General features: G+C 48.8%; 1 protein-coding gene across 3 annotated transcripts in view; it reads right to left on the reverse strand.

Moving 5' to 3' along the window:
• Positions 1–539: 539 nt before the first annotated feature.
• The window catches only part of RNF130 (ring finger protein 130), a 107,166-nt gene continuing 87,631 nt past the window's right edge, over positions 540–20,074 (reverse strand). For all 3 annotated transcript variants that reach the window (XM_021689911.2, XM_044916777.1, XM_021689912.2), the window contains exons 6-9: positions 13,395–13,491; positions 11,119–11,323; positions 7,874–7,967; positions 540–750 (exon numbers count right to left, since the gene is read on the reverse strand). In XM_021689911.2, the coding sequence (XP_021545586.1) occupies positions 735–750; positions 7,874–7,967; positions 11,119–11,323; positions 13,395–13,491 (412 nt within the window). In that variant the 3' untranslated portion in view covers positions 540–734. The remainder of the gene's footprint in view (positions 751–7,873; positions 7,968–11,118; positions 11,324–13,394; positions 13,492–20,074) is intronic.

Below are 20,074 nucleotides of genomic sequence, written 5' to 3' on the forward strand. Positions count from 1 at the left end.
ATACAGCAAAAAACACCTCATTTACACTTGTCAAATTGTTCTGTTTCAGCTTTTTAGAATTTGCTGTTTTTTAAAACCAGGTGGAAACCCATCTCGGACAGATGTAATTTATTACTAATCAGGGTGTATTCTGGGAAATTTCCCTTAGACTCATTCTTTCATCCCACCAATATTTATTGAGCACTTACTATGTGCAAAGCACTCTACCAGGCACGGGGGACGCAGTGGTGAGCCACATGACTTAAATGTCCCTGCTGCCATGGGGCTGATGAAGGAGCAAGAGATTCTCAGAGAGGACGCTGACCCCGAAGAAAGTGAGACGGAGGAACCCCACCGAGGGTCCGGGCATGCGTCACCGCGCAGGATGTGCCCATGCTCTGGTCATACTGGGGCGCAGCAGGGGCCCGGGTGAAAATGCCAACAGCGTCACTGTTCCTCCCAGGGGGGGGACTCATGAGTACATTCTGTCTCCGAAACAAACGCACGTGAAATCTGGGTATGGATCTCCAGGTCGGCCTTCCGGACACAAGTGGGTCAAGAATACTCGACGACATAGTCTTTTTATTTTATTATTTATTTATTTTAATACAAAGCTTTGGCATTAGCAATTTTATGAAAAAATAAAATGTACTAAAAATAAACGCTTGTGTGGCATGATTGGTAAATGATGCACAAAAATAGGTTCTTTTTTCCTTCAAGGCAATCAGTCAGAAAGCAGTTTTTTTTTTTCTTCTTCAAAACCACTCTACCCTGTGGAATGAAAGGAAAAAAAAAAGACAGAAGTCAAGAATTAGTTAAAGGGGAGTTGCCAGTATTTTAAAATAACAAGAGAAAGTGATCCTCACTCCAGGGTGGCCTGGGGCCTGTCCCCAACTACTTCCTAGCCCCAATGGGTAAAGCTAGTCAGCCCCTGGCATTTTCCTGAACTCAGCAGCTTCACATCTGTGGTCAAGTGGCTCAGTCACCTTACAGGTGTGTGTGTCTTCCCAAAAGGACTGCAGGGAAAAGCCCAGGCTAACAGCATCTTGTTTAACAATGCAGTGACAGTTATCATACAATTTACAACTTTTCCTGGTTTGAATGTATGTTCTCAGGGCTGTGTGTCCTGAAATCTACATCTGTATCTTTGCAACAGGATCCCCCTTTATGCCTCAAACAAGAATGTCAGTCTTTACTGTGGAATGAACTTTGCAGAGTACAGACTTCCAGGGGGTGCGGCTCTCTCACTGGACTCGCCCAGACTGCGTGCGTGCATGTCCCTCAATCAGGAGCCTGACGGAGCCTGGGGTCTTGGGCTAACACTGCCCCCCACCCCCAGCCTGGCTCTATGGGACTGCCCTAGCTCCCCGAAGCCTTGCACAGCTGGTTCACTTCCTTGGTTCCCAATTCATGTCTGTAGTGGTGCTTTCTCTTCTCTCTGCTCACTTCCAGATCCACGTTCCTGACTGCTTCATCTCTGGTCATCACACAACTCTCCAGCACCTCTTGATTTCCTCTCTTCCCCCTGACTTCCTCCTTCAGCTCCACATTTCCACCTAACCCATCTTCCTGCCTCAGGTCTCTACCGGCCAGAGCAACTTCTCAGCCACAGGAATCCTCTTTTTTGCTGAAAAGCCTTACACACTACCGGCTGTTTGCAAGAACCCAGTCCAAATTCTGCAGTTGGCCTACCGACAACCACCGCTTCCGGCCGACACATCAAACCCAGAACTCCCTGAACCTGCTCTGCCTTTTCCTCTTTGTGTCCTACTTATGCCCGGCCTGGTTCCTGAGTCACCCCTCCAGGAAGCCTGTTGACCCCCCCGGGACCAGAGCGGCAGCACCGCGGCGTCTGTGAGCCGATGCTCGGTCCGCAGGCTCTCCTGTCCCTTCGGCGGGCGCCGTGAGCCTGAGCCCTGTGCACGGCCGCCCCTTCCCCACAGCACCCTGCAGGGCGAGGCCTGGTGCCTGGGGGGCTGCTGGGGACACTGAATGAATGAGAGGCCTGGCAGGAAGGCCATTCACAACTTCACACAGAGCTCTGGACCGGGCTGTTCCTTCAGTCCTGCTAAAGATAATGCACTGATTTTATAAAACTTCCTCAGAGAAATCAGATATTAGAGGTCAGAACTTCCAATGGGTGCGTCGAGATTTTTACACTTAACTTTATTTGGCTGCTCTTCTAAGGAACTATAAACTAAGGCAGCCACAAGATTAAAGGTACTTGTGAACACCACAAAGACCGTGACGGAGACAGGGCAGAAGTCCCATCAAAGGTCCCCATTGCCTTTAATCTTCTTTGTGTCATCACGTTTCCAGAAAGCCAACTGTCTTCTTCCACCATGTGATGTGGAACCCTTAAATGTCTCTCTGGAGTAGTCACAGACAAGCACTGTAAAGAGGTGGACCCAGAGATACGGGCTTGAACACCATGCCCCTCTTCCTATGGCATTTCTCAGGGAGTCCCCCAGCCCCTCTGGGCCCCGGGTTATTTTGTGTATGTATCTTATGCTCAGAGTGGCTAAAAGGAGAAGTCAATACTAACAGAAGGAAGAGGATTCATGATTAAACCGGGGGCAAGTTCAAAGCTTCGCTGGCATTGCTACAAGGAAGGCTGCCTCGGAAAAATAAACAATCCACGATGGGTGCTGGAGAAAGCCAGAGGTACTCGGTTGAGAACCAGAAATTCAGAATGTTTTAGATCTGCGTTTCTCAAACCGCAGGCTGCCGCCTATTACTGAACCGTGAGAGCAACATAGAGTTCCCGACCAGCCTTAACAAGGTGCAGAGAAGAGATCAGCGAATACTGCACATGCTGAGGAAAATATCTGTGAAGCCTGTTTCAGTTACACACGTGTGGATATGTGTCCCAATGTACAATGCAGATCTTACAGTGGCAGGTGGTTAAAAAAAAAAAAGCTTAAAAATCACTGGTTTTGATACTTAAGGTTCTAAAAGAGGCAGCCAGCTGCCAGAGCACGCAACGCCTCCCGTCCTAGGAAAGGACCATTTAGGACAGACAACCAAAGAGGGGCTCTCAAAACTGGAAGGAGCCTCCGACCTCCACCAGTCGCAGGGTCTGCCTCCGAACAGCGCCAGCCTCGTGGTTCGTTTCTGTCTGCATAAGCAGGTCCTGGCAACTCACTAGCTTTCAAGGCATCCCATGTCACGGGTGGACACTGCCGACCGGCACAAAGGTCTTCTTTGTCTTCGGTGGTGCTCTACCTCCCTGTGGATGCCTGCAGAGCTCCCGAACTACACAATAAGACCACCCTCTGTACGCACTGGCTAGTCTCCATGGGACTCTGATGAGTGTCACACGGGGCCGCACCCAGGAGTAAGTTGTTGGGAGGCGCTCAGTGAACAGCAGCTGTTCTCATCATCTCTGGGAGCCCTTCAGATACTTGGAGACATCGCTCACATCACCCCCAACTCCTCTCTTCTAAGCCAAGCATCCCCAAGACATCAAAATGGTGATGTTTTCAGATCCTTTTATACTGAAATATGTCAATGTTCCTCTTAAGAGTGTGAGGAGAATGGGGCCCCTGGGGGGGGCTCAGCTGGTTGAGCATCGACTCTTGGTTTTGGCTCAGGTCATGGTCTCAGGGTCGTGAGATCGAGCCCTGCGTTGGGGTGTCTGTTTGAAATTCTCTCTCTCCCCCTCCCTGCTCGCTCTCATGCTCTCTCCAAAATAAATAAACCTTAAAAAAAAAAAAAAAAGAGTGTGAGCAGAACAATTCAGAAATACTGAAAAGAGAGTAAAAGAGAAACATTCCTTTGATGGGGCTTGTAAGTTTCTATCACTGGGCTCAAGCTCCCCAGGCATACTGGTGGGGACGACTCTGACCTGGGGCAGAGTTAGGGTTTCCTGGCCTCGGGTTACGCTACAGGATTTTACATTTGTTCCAGTTATTGTGCATGAACCGTGTCAGGTTCACTTCCTCCTACTGACACGGTTTTGGATCCTGAATGTCTGGGTTATACTCCTGGGCAGATCCTCGGGCACGAGTTCTAGGAATCAGAACCTAGGAACTGAGAAAGGACACGGTGGAGGATACCTAACCCAACTTCCCATTCAGCTCAAAATCCACCTACATCACCTTCCTTGTCTCACTACTTGTGCCTCAAATAAAAACAACAATGAAAACATTTACTTTTCTTTCTTTTTTTTTTTTTTTTTAAGATTTTATTTATTTATTTGAAAGAGAGAGACACAGCGAGAGAGGGAACACAAGCAGGGGGAGTGGGAGAGGGAGAAGCAGGCTCTCCACCGAGCAGGGAGCCCGATGCGGAACTCAATCCCAGGACCCTGGGATCATGACCTGAGCCGAAGGCAGTCGCTTAACCGACTGAGCCACCCAGGCGCCCCAACATTTACTTTTCTTATGTTGAGGGAAAAAAGGACTGATACAAACGTAAGCTGGTAAATGCTGGGATCTAATGAGGTTTTCTTTTTTTTTTTTTTTAAAGATTTTATTTATTTATTTGACAGAGAGATAGAGGGAGAGAACAAGTAGGCAGAGAGACAGGCAGAGGGAGAGGGAGAAGCAGGCTCCCCGCCGAGCAGGGAGCCCGATGCGGGGCTCGATTCCAGGACCCTGGGATCATGACCTGAGCTGAAGGCAGCTGCTTAACCAACTGAGCCACCCAGGCGCCCCTAATGAGGTTTTCTGAATAGTGAAGTAGAGCAGCAAACCTCCTTTGGGAACTGAAGTTCACTAACCTTGCCTACTTAAGTACTAAGAAACGGGGTATGAGAAGATGATAAATGTATTTACCTTGCATGTATTTGCTTCCTTGCCTACTATCCTGTTTATACCTACCAAGCCTCAACATTCACTAGATTTGTTTGCCGTATTAAAAAATTAAAGCACAGTCAGTCATGGTTGAGTATTTCAATAATATTTCGAAACACCAGAAGGGGCGTGACTTCAGATCAGACAACGGTGTCAAGCCCTGGGGAACGGTGCAGGTGCGGAGCGTGGTGAGGGAGGAGGCCGTGCCCTGACCCCCAGCGGGGCAGCGCTGCACTTGCCTGGCCTCCCCGTGCCTGCCCTTACACGTGCCCCACACTGCTGCCTCTTGCCCACAGGCTTTCACCAGTGACCAGACTGGGTCAAGGTCTTGCTGCAATCACAATACACAAGTTCAGTGCAACGCTGTCAGAAGAGCAAACTGGGGTAGTAGGTAATATGTGGAGAGGTGAATTTTACTAGCAACTTCCAAGATAAATCACTCACATGGGAGAAGATGGAATTCTACTCCTACAGACTATCTCACACTTGGATGAGGTCACCTAGAAAATTAAAACAGCAATTCGATTGAAAAGGCAATCTCATTTTGGCTGTAAGTTTTTGGTAAAGGCAAAAAGGGAGGTAAGATAGATTTTAAAGAATTCATTAATGAAGAATAATTATAGATTTATTTACTAATATAGACTTTTCTCTGGAATTAAAATCACCTAGGGATTTTTCATCAACATTCTTGGGAAGGAGACACTGAGTAAGAGTGACTGTCTTTCTTTTATCCTCCACAATTAAAATGGCCTTTAAAATCTTAAGTAATTCATGTTATATAAAAAAGTCAACACATAAAAGCACAATAGGAGAGAAAAACATCACCCAAAATGCTACTAAATTAAGACAATAACCATTCATATTTTGGTGACCATTCTTCCATGCATCCGTATGTCCACACACAGACACATACACACACACTCTCTCCCTCTCTCTCTCCTTGGGATCATGAAAATCGTCCTTCAGAGTAGTTCTGACTGAAGGCACAGAAATAATATCTCGATGAACAACTGCTGTATCAACCCTCTACACAGGCTAATGGGAGAAGGGTTGGCCTAAGACATGGATCTAAGATCAATGCTTAGGCTGAGTCATGCAGGCATTTATGCTTGGAACCGAAATATTATGGCCCAGGGACTTTGCTTTCTAAAAGCTAACATGTCTACTGAACCTTCTCTAAAACACCTGCCGCATGACCTGAGCATCTGGCAGATCCTGGGTGGCAGCGAGACGACCATTAGATCACTTAACAGTTCTCTACAAGTGCCCAGAGTGTCTCTATTCGCTGTAATTGTATTCGCTCATTTGTGAGGTTTAAGGAGTGGGCTTACACCATCATCTAGTCTGATGGGGTCACTGTGAGAGTAAGCGAAAGAAGTGACTGCAGGTGAAATCAATATTTCCCTCCAAACTGAGGTCTGAATCACAGGACTCACAGAGCTCCGGTGATTCTGTATTATTTCATGGAAGAAAATGAAATTCATTTGTCAAATGACAGAGGCAGATAGATGGTCACCTTGTTCACAGGACTTTGGAAGATTCTCAGTGGAACTGTTCAGCTAACATTTATTGAGCACTTATAATGTACCAGGCACTGTGCTAAGCACTTTATATGTTACTTCGTACAACCTATGATGTATGCCTGCCATTATTCTTGCTTTCTGCATGACTAAAATGAACTTCCCGAGAAATATAGCTGCCCAGGTCTCCCAAGCAGAAAACGGAACAGAGAGTCAAATCCAGGTTATGTCTGATTCTAGGGTCTGAGCAATGAACACTATGTTATGTTGAAGTCAACCTGCATCAGCCGGGTTGACCTGTTGGATGAGCAGCCGAGACTACTCCCCTGCAGGCTGAAGGATGCCAACTGACCCCGGCATCCTCCCAATGTGTGCTAGGGGCCAGGGGTGCCCACGGGCACTTCTTACAAGTATCGAGCCAACAGGTCAGGTTAGAGATGATAAAATCACGTCACTGTAACTGGAGGTTACTTGCCTATTTGTTTTCACAGCTGGACAATGAGTGTTCAATTAAATCAATTACATGGGCTTGGCCAGTTATTATTCATCTGTTAAGATGCCAGGACATAAGTGTGTGTGGAGAGCACGTGAATTCCCCCTGCGCCACATTAGGTCCGTATCTGGGCTGCGTCCTAGAGACACTTTTATCTCCAATGAGTTTTCGTGAATACTGGTAAAAGAAAGGACTAAATAACACCTTATGGTAAACACCCTAAATTTAAAACAAAACAAAACCAAAAACCCTTCCTGTATCTTAGCCCTGTGGAAGGCAACTTCAGGGAAATCACTGGATCAAAATGGACCTCAGCAGCCAGCTAGCCCAGTTTCGCCTACCCTGGAAAACCTCTGACCTCCAGCAGCCCTGAGAGGTAATGCACGGCGTCCGCCTGCACGCCTCGTCCTGAACTCTCCCCACGGCAAACCGTCTCTCTGGTGGGGGGGGCCTTGCTGACAGATGGTCTTCCTTTCACTGAGATGAAATTCGCCTTCCTGTCCCCTGCCCTCTGGTCCTCATTTTGCCCCATGGAAATACAGATGACACTTATTTTGTTTTCCCAACAGTCCCTGACAGTCTTCCCAATCTCTGGAAACAGCGGGTCTTGCTGATTGCTTCTTTCTTGCAGGCTACACATCCAAGTCACTGTCCCTTGACCCCAGGCCAGGGTGCCAGTGTTCCGTCAAAAGCTAAATATGTAAGAATCCGGGTAAAGTCTGGTGGGCACACAGGACAGTGGGACTATTCCTGCCAACGATCAGGACACGGACCTTCTTTACATCCCGTGACTGTACGGGCCCCTTGGCGTCTGCATCACGTGGCTGCTGTACTCTAAGCCCGCGGCTAACGGAAGCCCCTAGATCTTTTCTCAAGGGAGCTGTTGTTGCTGAGCAAGGTGACCTCCCGATCTGTGTACTGACTACAGATACATGTTCACGGAATGCATTACTTTGCTAGGTATGACCTCATCAGGATCAGTACGAAACCGGTGGAAGCCAATTTTCACATCTTTATGAAAAGTACTCTACAGGTTTTCTTGGGGTCATGTGGTACATGCAATCCAAGAATAACTGGTTACTTACTCATTAGCACTCAAGCTAGCCGTGGCTCTGACGATCATGTAGCAGAGCGTGAGGGCGCTGAGGAGGCCAAAACTGGCAATAATAAACCATTCTTCTGTTGACAAAGGAAAGGGAGCAAATCACTCTGGGGAGAAGACTTAAGTCAACTCGGTGTCAACACTTCCCTCAAATGCAACGAAGCAGACGTCAACGGAGGTGTAAGCCAAGGCTGGCCCAAGGAGGTGAAGCAGGAGGAGGTTTGCCAGAGAGCTACTAACTGGAGAAGGTTAGTGGAAGTAGTGGTGAGAGCTGCAAGGCGGAAAGGAAAGCGCGGCCCAGACATTTCTTCCAGTTAAGGTCCTGAGGTCTGTGAGGAGTGTGGCCACCAAAAAGCACGCAGGAGGAAGAGGTCTATCAAGTTGCATGTGGACAGGGACTTTTAAAATCACTGCTTTAGATGACAGTACAGCAGACCTGCCACACTTCTATAACCTTTCCTTCTTCCTTCTGTCGCTTCTGCACGGTTGTGTCACTCGTTCTCAGAGGAAGACTTGTAAGTACGGAGCAGGGGTCCCAAAGGTCTCGCGGGCACTCCGCACAGTCTGGAGGCTGGCCTTCCAGTCTGCTTTTGTTTGTCCTAGGCGTGGGTTTACTTACAGTCTTTATGGAAAACGGACATCTGATTGGTGTCCCTTGGAAAGGACTACCCTTCACACCCCCACCGGCGGGAAGCGGCTCCGGCCGTGTCAAGCAGGCAATTCACCAGGTACCTGGCCCGTCAGAGGGCTGAGAAGCTCTGGTACCCAGAACTCTAGGGTTTTCAGTTAGTCTCTCTCTCAATCCAGGACATCGTCGTTAGTATTTTCCCTTCTTTTCAAAGTCTGAACTGTCAAGGTAACGTTCCAAAAACACTATTTATTGAGAACCTCAAAAATAACCTGTGAACCAATCCTGGCTTCCTAGAAAGGCTTACCTAGAAAATATTTCCCAGAGTATACGCTACCTTGGGCTGGTTTAACCAAGTGGTACACGGCGAAGCCCCCTCTGTATCTGCAGTGAGGCGGCGGGAAGACATTTATACTTGGAATGCCAGATGTTTAATCGGCAAAAGCCATGGGTCACATGAGTGTTTCTCAATCTGGTTTCCACGAATCCCACAAATACGCAAAACTGTGTGTGCCTAGGAACTTTTCTAGAAAAGGGTGATTATATTTTCATTGGGTTTTAAAGGTGGTGATCTTCAGAAGGTTGAGAACCGTTCTTCAGGATTCCAGGACGATGAGTTTGTTCTACGAGCATGTCTTGGCCATCCTGATTCATATTATTACAATGCTTAGCAAACTCTTTCTTTTTTGGTAACAGTGCCGCCACTGCTTCCTGGATTACAAATTCCTCACGAGTACAGTGAATTTATTAAGGTCTTAAGTCAAAAATGAACATTTCAGAACCCATACCAAATTCACCATTTTTACCCTGCACAGATTTTAAGTTAGGAAAAATGTACCTTGGCATTTAAAAAAAGTTAAGAGCTGACTGGTCATCAGGATCAAGAAGCTTAACCCGGCGTTCTTTATTTATTTATTTTTTTTCTTCTCCAAGACCTTTAGACGGGATAAGCAGACTAAGTTTTAGAACTGCAGTTACGTGTGTGTTTCTGCATTCTGAGCAGAGCATCCGCAGATGTATGGCATTTCGGCTATAAAAACTAGCAACCAAAAAGAAGCAAGCACTGCCGCGACGATCCCCAGTGGGCCCCGGGGTACTCCGGCAGCAGCCGGCCCCAGTCAGCTCTGCCCACCCCGCTGGGTACTTAGCACGGTGCCTTGCACAGGGGATGCCGGGCGAAAGTGCTGTGCTTGCTGAGACACTACAGGGCTGTGAAGGAAAAGGAGAGGTCGCTTTGGGTTAATTTAACCACACGAATTATTCATTAACATGCGTCAATTCCACTAAAGATGATTCATTTGATACAGAAAGTGACTTTTTTTTTTAAATCCTCAAAACGTAAGATTTTGAAAGGACGTTTCTGCACAGACTATAATGGGATCAGAACTGAATGTGGTAGTAGGTGCTCAATAAATGTCGATCAATGAAGAGCCGACAAAAAGTCACTGCTAAACAAATAACCTCTGTTTCCTTTATTGCTACTGGATCAGTATTTAAAAAAATCTACACCCTAAAACCTGAAAACATGAAAAGCTGTTAAAACAACTCGCCGGGATGTGGCAGGAAATGAGTCAAACTGCATTGAAGAATACTCTTCCTTGTTTTATAACTGAATGAAGTCTCCTCGAGTTCAGACAAATGATAGAACAAAACCTGGGAAACTGCTGACGACTACTGATCTCTGGTCGGTGGAAAACATGTGTACTTCAACTGAACAGCCCACTCGAGATTCACTACGTGGAGGAGAAGTCTTTCGTGACGGCGTTCTCCGCGCCGCGGCCTCGCGGGGCTGAGGGCTGGAAGCTAGGGCAAGCGAGAGCACGCACTGGGCAAGGCAGCACCGCAGAGGTGACAGTGAGGCTGGAGAGAGGCGGTTAGATGGAGAGACCACGTGGAGGATGGAGCTGAGGGGGCAGCTGGCTCGTGACAGGGTGACCGCCCACAGGCCCACACACACGCCGCCAGCCGCACGCACACCATCCTCGGGCGGCTGTCGACATACTCCGAGCACCGCGGCTCTCCTCGGCAACACGTCACCCATCCAGACGCCCCGGACTAGCTAGAGTGCTGTCAAAGGCACGTCACGCTTTGGCTTTTCTCCCGCCCCGCGTCCAGTGACCCCAAAGACGAAGTGCCAAGACCCCAGACTCCGTAAAGTGAAGTGAGCAGCAACAGGGCGTCTCGAGTCTCCCCAGAGGGAGCAACTCCAGGGAGTGTGTTCAGATTCTGCCCTGGGTTTCCGCTAAGCTGCCTGGAGCCTGGTGCTCGCGGCTGGTTACACAACACGACGCCCCGCTTCGCATCCCAGCGGGACCCTTTAAAATGCCCGTCTGCAAGGCGGCCATCAAAGCAGGTGTCTACACGGCTACTGAGACAACTTGTCAGACGGCCTACTTATTATACACAAATACACAAGCTCCTTACTATCAGGAAAGTTTTGTCTCCCCAACTTCCTGTTTTAACAGAGGAACCTGTCGCTTCCTCCATGACGGACTAACTCCCTGGCCCAGGTGACTACCTCCACTGCCCTCTGGAGCAGTCAACACGCACCAAGCACAGTGGCAAACCTGCCCTGAGCCTGGGTACAGGGCCCCACTTACTTGTTACTGCAATGTTGATCTCTCCCGTTCTGGGAGTGAGCTCCCCGTCCTGAGGAAGAGGCGAGATCCCCGAAGTTCGAAGTGGCTCGAGGCCAAGGGAGTTGTCGCTGGCGAGGTCACCGAGGGCTGATCTTCGGTTAACGGCCTGGGTTCTGGTGAGCCTTTCCATGTCAAACGCTACGTTATCAGTACATGGCAAATTTGGCTGCAAAACATTTCCAGATTAAGAGTACTTATTAGAAGAAAAACAAATCTCTGATAAAATTCTAAATGTCTGACGCCCTGTTGAAAAGACTTCAAGTTTTTTTTCCATGTGATTTCCTCTCATTTCTTTCCCCATTTACCCTTTCTCACCCAAGAGTTTTCCTTTAAAAGAAACAGATGATTCCCTCCCAAACATGATACAAAAGAAAACCAAAATCCATCGCAGAGCTGAGAAAACTGGGTACTTCATCTTCATGAAGAAACGACCACCTCTGGCAGACACAGATCACGGGCAGAGGGAGTCATTATCATTATTCTAAAGCTGACAAACAGGAAAATGCATCACTCCGGCTCTTCCATTAATGTTGAGGGAGAGCAGAGAACATAAAATACTGCGTTCCTCCTATTAACTTCTCTGTAATGCCCCATTTAGCTGGCAGTCAGTTTTTAAATGTCTTCTACCTTTAGACACAAGGAAAGCACATGACCAAGAGCAGATCGACGTTGAAAAGACCTTTGAGCTTTGAGTAAACCATCGGTTTCAAAATCTAAGCATCTAGCCCTGAAGGAGGTACACAGCTGCTCTGAGGCCAAAGCCTACCAACTAAAAAATGGGTGGTAACAAGACGGTTTTCTGGTTTCCCTAGAACCTTCAGGTCTGGCAGACAGAGTGCTGGAAGCAGAGCTGGGAAGGATGGTGGGCAGAGGCACAAGTATGGAGAAGTGACAGCCAACCCGACCCACAGCAACGGCTTCCTCGGCGGGAGAACTGTTCTAGATCGCCCCACAGCCGAAGTAAGATGCTTAGAACGATACCCTGTCAGAAGAGCTTTACTGTGGTTTTTATATTTAAAACCATGGTAGCTTGTAATAGACTCTAGAAGGATGTTCTTTACAAACAAAAGGGAGAAGTGTCTGCACTTCCAAGACTGGACTGCAGACAAACAAACCAAAGCACCACCAAGGCTTGAGGCAACAAAAGAGGCCAAGGTAATACTTCCGGAAGCGTCTGCCACACGCCTGACATCATGGCAGACGCTCTATGGTAAACCCTTCCCACGGGGATGACTGTTCCCCAAGGGACATCTGGCAACATCTGGAGACATTCTGACCTTGCATCTGATGAGTCATGCTACTAGCCTTTGGGAGCAGCCAAGGATGCGGGAGACACTCTATAGGGCACAAGACGGCCCCCTGCCCCCACCCCCAGTGGAATTATCTGGTCCACAGTGTCAGTGGGGCTGAGGTGGAGTGACCCTATGTTCAGCTGTGTTACTGACGTGATCTCCGGAGCTGGAAGGAGCCACGTGGGACTGCTCATTTGTCAGCTGACGACAACACATTTCAAATAGGACGCCTTGGACGTGCTTTGGGTTGCAAAGCTAAAAGGAGCAGTTCATCTGCTGGACACATTAAACTTCTGGTTCCACAAGGAAATCATTCATCCACTCTTTCTTGAGATCAGTAAGTATTTTATTTTCCTCTAAGAGGTGTTAATTTTGGACAGTAGGTCTCTTAAGGGAGACCTGTAGGAAGTCTCCAAGGCCCTCGGTCAGTCAGTGCTGACCGGCCTGGCCAGAGCTGAATGAAGCACTGTGTCCTCGGTGTGGCCTCGGACCAAAGCCCCAGCAGGCTGGTACCGCCCACCTTTGCTGCCTGTAGCTGACCAACGCCCTGGGGAGCTAAGCCAGGTTCAAGAGAAAGGAACACAGTGATGACACAGTTTTATAAGATGCTGAATGCAGAAAAAATTTACTACTGGACTAAAGTAAGAAGTCTGTATTTCTAGTCCTTAAAAAAAAAAAAAGATAATACCGGAACGAAAGCAAACCCTGTCCCTCTCTCCACTGCCATTCTTCATATTTCCACCACCCAATGGAAGCACACCTCTGAGTGGACGAGTTCAGTTCTTTATCTTCTCTTCTGGGAGTTCCCCAAGACGGGCTGGACTCTAAGGAATGTGGAAGAAAGGCCATGTGGCAGAGAAAGCCCGTGTTCTCGCGGGAGACTTAACACCCACCTCTGTGATGCTAGCTCACACGCAAAAAGTAGTGACCATATAGGAAACATACCACAATTCCCAGGGCCTTCAAAATATTAAGTTTGCACATTGGACAGGTACAATGTTCACTAAGCCAGGGATCCACGCAGGACTTGTGGAAAACATGCCTATAAAAAAAAAAAAACACAGAGCATTGTATCACAGATCAAATACTGAACAACTATTAGATCCAAAGAAATGGAATTTTTAGTTAGCCTGTTTCTCCCCCCTTTCGGACATACTGGCAAGTTCCAAGAGACAAATATTGGGGATGTTAAAATATGGCTGGCAGAAAACCTCCTGACCCCAATCTGTGTGATGAGAACTGATAAGTGGTACTTGGCAGTTTGGTCTTTTTATTTCAGCACTTGAAGAAACTTAGGATATTTATTAAGAATGAAACAAACTATACCTTTTTTTTCATTAAACATTTTATTTATTTAACAAAGAGAGAGAGAGAGAGCGCACACAAGTAGGCAGAATGGCAGGCAGAGGGAGAGGGAGAAGCAGGCTCCCCACTGAGCAGAGAGCCCGATGCAGTACTCAGACTCTGGGACCATGACCTGAGCCTAAGGCAGATGCCCAGGAAACAAACTATACCTTATCTATCAGTTACGCTTTCTACAACAGCTAGAGTAGGAAGAAGGGAAATTCAAGAAGATACGAAGCAAGGGTTGAATGAAAAGAGTTTTCTGCACAACCACGAATTGGTTTCACGGAACTTGGTTTCAATGTCATTTAGAACATTATTTAAAAAGACTTCTAAGTAATCTATGTTAAATGTTTGTGAAAGTTACAGGGTGGTTGGGAGTATTTTGGAGATGAAAGGTACCTAGGAATCAAGTGACACTGAGTCAACAGTTTTCAGTGGAAATGTGAAGGGGAGAGAGAGAGGATGGGTGATTTTTTTTTTATTCAGGAGAGTGGAAAGTCACATCCTTGTGACAGAAAAGAAGTCAGTCATGGAGAGTCTCGCATTCTTAGAAAAGGGAACTGTGCCTTGCGGAAGGGAGAGACTTTGAGGGGGCTGTGGTGGAAGCTAAAAATGAAGCCTCAGCATCCTGGCCAGAGACGGAGAGAGGTGGGTGCCAGGACACACAGTCTGGGCACCTCAGAGGAACTATGCTTGGAGTCTCGGTTATTGATAAAAGAAATTTTAAGAAAGAGATCAAATTGAAACATGGTATGCCTTTGCAACTTTATGAATTTATAATTTACATGTGGCTTATAAATAGTTATATACAGCTGTTTAAAAATGCAGTTTTGATCCAAAAAAAGTAGGAGGTCTAAACATCTCGCTGATTTAACTGGGATTTGGAAGAAACATGCAGGCTTACAGCTTCAACCTCAACAATGCATATGCGCCTACCTACTGCCACTTGGTGACCCTGCACTCATTTCTTCGGGTAAGAATAAAGATCTCGAAGACTGAATTTATCAGTGCAGTGAACTAGAACCTCCTCATCCTGGAAGGCTTATATTTAAACCTGCAGGTTTTTACTTAAAGGGCAAAAGTCACCAAACCGTAGGTGAGCCCGAAATTCATTTAGTACACACAAGGCACGTCCACTTCTTGTTCCTCTATCCTCGTAGGAGAGTGCTCCAAGGGGGGCGGGGGAAGGGCTCCTGCCTACAGGGACCCACTGGGCGGGCGCTTTCAGAGCCAGGGTCTACACCCCAGCAGCAGTCAACTGTGCCAGTGCTCACTATAGTCTGGCCAAGACTAGCACAAGGCTTCTAATCTTTCTGGGGATGTGGACCCCTTTACGTTGACTAAGTGACAGGATCCCCACCCCCCCCTTACAAGGGTGCATCTGCCTAACTTCTGGCCCGTAGAGCTCTGAGGGTCTGGTTAGCGTAGGGTGGATTTTTCCTATGTTGGGCTTCTAAACTGCTCCCTTAGAGGTTTGTCGATGTGAAAGACAGTGTCCCTCCACCCCCCCCTTGCGGTACTGTAATGGACAACAGACTAACTGGGTCTCCAGGGTCAAACCAAGAATGTCTCCCTTCCCTAGCTAGCTCAAAATCTGAAGAAAATAGTTTTTCTTTTTTTTTTTTTTTTAAGATTTTATTTATTTATTTGAGAGACAGACTGAGAGAGAGAGAGCATGAGAGGGGGGAGGGTCGGGAGGGTCAGAGGGAGAAGCAGACTCCCTGCCGAGCAGGAAGCCCGGATGCGGGACTCGATCCAGGGACTCCAGGATCATGACCTGAGCCGAAGGCAGCTGCTTAACCAACTGAGCCACCCAGGCGCCCGAAAATAGTTTTTCTTAAAACAAAAAAAATCCTTTCCTTTTGACTATGGGTCAACGCCATGGCTCTCCTACTATTGACCCCCACCCCAGTCGGCTACCTGCCCCCTCCCTCCTTTGACAGATTCCCCAACAGCCCGGTTCCTGCAGTTCACCTGGGGGGAAGATGGGGAGGTTGTCGGCCTGGCTCCCATGCATGCCCCTCTCGTCTGAAAACAGTCTGGCAGCTTCCTTGTTCACCTATGGGCCCTCTGATGCAGACCCCCCAGCCTCCTTGGGGGTCGCTGCTATGATCTTGGTGGGTAACTACCCTGTGCGCCTTCCCGTCCTCCTCACCCATTCCCATACCCTCTTGCATCACTGGTGCACGAAGCTCGGCGGCGGCCACCCCCTTCCTCCCAGACACACTTTCTGCAGCTGCAGACTCAGCCTGCCTCCCGGCTGTGTCAGCAGCAAGCTGCCAGGAGGAGTAGTGGGGAAGGCGCGCGCTACCCTGTGAGGCTGCTTGGAGCAGCCAGTGGCGAGCTGTCGTGGAACACTCAGAAAACACTCAGCAGCACGCAAATGTAAGGTACTACTAAAAACACACTCAGACGAAGTAACGTTAACGTTTCCCACGCTATCCCAATAAACGGTCAGAACGTGCGCGCAGGCCTCCGGTGTCGGCAGTCCCAGCACCAGTGACCTCTGACTAGCTCGCAGGTGTACCCCGGGCCCCCACGGACACCTCAGTGGGCGGCACGTGTGGCCAGCCAGACCTTGAAGAGAAGCCCTTCCCACGGTTACAAAAGACTCGAGTCATCAAAACACACATGAAAGCAGAAAAGGGCCTGACGAATTTGGGGCCGAGGGGTGTACTGGGATGGAAAGCAGATGATGTGCTGAGGACCAGTGAAACGTGGAAAGGACAAGCAGATCGGAACTTCGACACAAAAGTTCTTTATTCCTGCAAGAAATACTCTAGGGTACAGAATGTGGAACGAAACTGGTAGTAGGGCGCCCTCCCCTTGCCTCCTTCCCGCACATGTCACGAACTAGAGAGAGCAGAGTAGAGTGGTGGCCGGGGGGGGGGGGGGCAGGAGGGTACACTGAAGCGGAGTTGTTCTCACAGCTCCGAAGCCTCTTGGTGACGTGCAAGAACCTGGCAAATATAAAAGGATCCAGGATTACGAAAGGTCAGAGACGAGAACTCTTCCCCGTCGCTGGGCCGGCAGCAGACGCTGTTTGAACAGGCCCTCCCTCGAGGTGGGGGCACCCCAGCGATGCCTCCAGCAGTGGCCACAGGATGGACCCCTTTTAGGCTCCCAAAGTGGCATCCTGGACATACGTTGATCTGAACAGTGGCACTCTACTTCTGAAAAGTACTTTTTTTGTTTTTTTAAAGATTTTATCCATTTATTTGACACAGAGAGAAAGCACAAGCAGGGGGAGCAGCAGAGGGAGAGGGAGAAGCAGGCTCCCCGCTGAGCAGGGAGCCCGACGCGGGGCTCGATCCCAGGACCCCGGGATCATGACCTGAGCTGAAGGCAGACGCTTAATGGACTGAGCCACCCAGGCGCCCCCTGAAAAGTACTTCTAACTACTAAAAAAAAAATGCTGTGGCTGAGCTTTAAACAAGAGGTCTAAATAAGGTGATAGCTTCTAGAACGTGCTGGCTAATGTCCAAGGATGATCAGCTGTAATCAAAGGACACGAGGAGGAGGCCCCAAGCAATGCCAAGTGCCATCTGTCCACAGTAAATTAATGTGACAGAAGAGGAAAAGGAAAGGTCATGCAGCAAAAGGGCAGCAATCTATAGAGAGCTGCTCTCTATAGATAGAAAGTCTCAGTTCAGTCTCCAGATAGGCTTGTTCAAAGTTAAGGACGGACAGAAGCAAAGGCACCTGGGCTTTCCTTGGTCCCTCACTCAGGTGAAGAAGGGACAACGAGCACATCTCCTTCCCCAAGTCTGGCTGTGAAGGGAGGAGCCACAGGGCGGTGTTTGGCGATGGCTTATGAAACTGGCATAGGACGGGCTTGAGTATGACGAAATGTCAGAGACAGAAGGAACAAAAACTGGCAGGAGCAGAGAGTCAACAGAGCAAGGTCCCTGAGGACGGGATGGGATTGGCACGTGGAGGCCGAGGTGGAAAGAACACATCGGAACAAAGGGGGCCCTCCTCCCTCCCGATGGGGGATGCTGCAAGGCTGGGTGGGGAGGCAGGTGCACCCGAAAGCTCAGGGCCGGGAAGCGGAGGCAATTTCAGGGTCAAACAACCACGACTTTCTCTGTGAAGCAGCTGGGGAAGCTAGCTATCCAGCCAGAGTGAGGAACAAAGAGATGAGCTAAGGTGTTTAAAGGAGAACGAACAAGGAGAGCCAACCAGGGAAATAGACGGGCTCTGGGTAGCACTCCAGGCGCGGCTGAGGGGCCGCCGGGAGTCCCCTGGGAGGCAGGGAGGCTCTGGCACTGTTGGGCACGAGAGCTCAAGGGAGAGGTAGCGGAGTCACCCCTCTGCTCGGTTTCAAAGCCCTACAGACAAAAGAGGAAGGGCAGGGTGTCCTGGGGAAGAAAGGAGGCGGCAGCTCAAGGCCAGAATTCATTTGGAAGGATCCTAGAGGGGGTCCCCGGAAACCAGAGGTGTGCGGAAGATCTGAAGTGAAGATGGAGATCTGGGCGAGGCCATCCTCTAGGTCAATGGTCGTCACAACTGTGTGTGGGGCTGGGCTGCTACGGGCATCTAGTGGGTGCGGCCAGGGACACCGCTAAAGATCCTGTGATGCCCAGGATGGCCGCCCCGCCCCCGGCCCCCACAAAGGATTATCTGGTCCCAAACGTCAACAGTACCAAGGCTCAGAAACCTTGTTCTAGGTGAAAAGTTGTCGATTCCGGTCCCACAGAACGTTGCTCAATGGGCAAAGTTAATTTTTAATATACCTGAGAATCGGGTGGTTGGTACCATTTCAGTGAGGTGAACGGTTTTGCTGAGCAGGGTGTGAGACACACCTCAGCGAAAGCTACAACTTGCTGAGGCTTAAGGTGTATGCATACCAGACAGCACCCTGCTCCAGAGCAGAAGGGGGACTCTAACATAGAGTCAGACAGGGACCCGGCAACGGAACACAACCAACCGAGGGCGCCGTGCCCTAACCGTGGGCACAGAGAAATGTCCTTAAGTTTGCCCAAATTCTAATATCCAAAAGCAGACCGCGGACACAGGTGCAGCCCCAGAAACGCGAGGACTCTGACGGAGGGGCATGCCGTTGCAGTGCTGCTCAGGTGACTATTAAAAGCCACATGCCCGGGCTCCGGGATGTGTTTCTGAACGCCACCCACTGATTCCGACACACCGTCCGGTTTGGAGAGCACTGGACTAAGTTAAGAAAAAAAGAGAACTAAGAATGAAACTTTGGAATAGCCAATGCTCAGGGGGCGGGGAGGACGGGGGCAAGCTTCCAGAGGAGTCTATATTTGGCCGAGGCTCCCCTGAGGAAGACACTCTCTTGTTACCAACAACCACGAATGGTTTCAGAGGCCTTTGTTCTTGGGTCCAGATGGTTCCTCTGGAGGGGGGACCCTGGCCTGAAATAGAAGACAGAATTTGGAAAGACTTGGCTTCTTCCTGGTGATTCTGGTGTCAGAGGAGATCCGTGCAGGTGAAAAGATGTTTAAAAAGCAGCTAGGGGTGGATAATGCTTTATAATGTACCTACTGATCTTCCTGGTTTGTGTTTGGATGTGTATTTCCTTCAGCCTCATGTTTTAAGCCATAAATGACGGCAGCTGAAGGAAATCTGGTAATTACGCAATTTTCTACAGGACAGCTTCCTGTTAGTTTTGTAGATTTTCCTTTAAATGTAAACTAGATTGACTTGACTTCTAGAATCTGGTTTTCTGTTTCAGCATATGGAATTATTCTTAGGTTCTATGATTAAAGAAAAAGAAAACTCCTCACAGGTCTTTCTAGGTTCAAAATAGATGACTTTGGGAATAAAATGGTACTGGTAGCCTCAGGGAGACAACCACTGACAGTTATTTTATTTGTTCACGTGTTCTGTGTTACTAGGTGGTCAGAGTGGTGTGCATGTGTTTTAAGGGAGGGGAGAAAGAAGAGGAAAAGTCTGATTTTTAGGCTTCTCAGTAGGCGGTTCTGTATTTTTCCAATCAGCATGTTTCTAAAGAACATTTGCTCTTTCTAGAGCACCACACGCAGGTGAGCGGGGTCCGATACAAGGAGCAGTAGAGGTGGACCTTTACTTCGACTCTGCCATTTCTGGATCGTGCGACCCCAGCGTCCTTCACGCGCCCTCTCACAGAATTGAACATTCCTGCCCGCAATGGTCTTAGGCTACGATATACCCCCAGGTTTTCCCCGTGTTTCTCACAAGCAGAGGAGGCTCTGCAGTCAGTTTGTGCCAAGGCGGGCTCATGCCAGCCGCCACTCCCACCATGGCTAACGGGCCACCGCGCCTCTGCCTGC

Source organism: Neomonachus schauinslandi, chromosome 7 (assembly GCF_002201575.2).
Source record: "Neomonachus schauinslandi chromosome 7, ASM220157v2, whole genome shotgun sequence".
NCBI classification, from domain to species: Eukaryota; Metazoa; Chordata; class Mammalia; order Carnivora; family Phocidae; genus Neomonachus; species Neomonachus schauinslandi.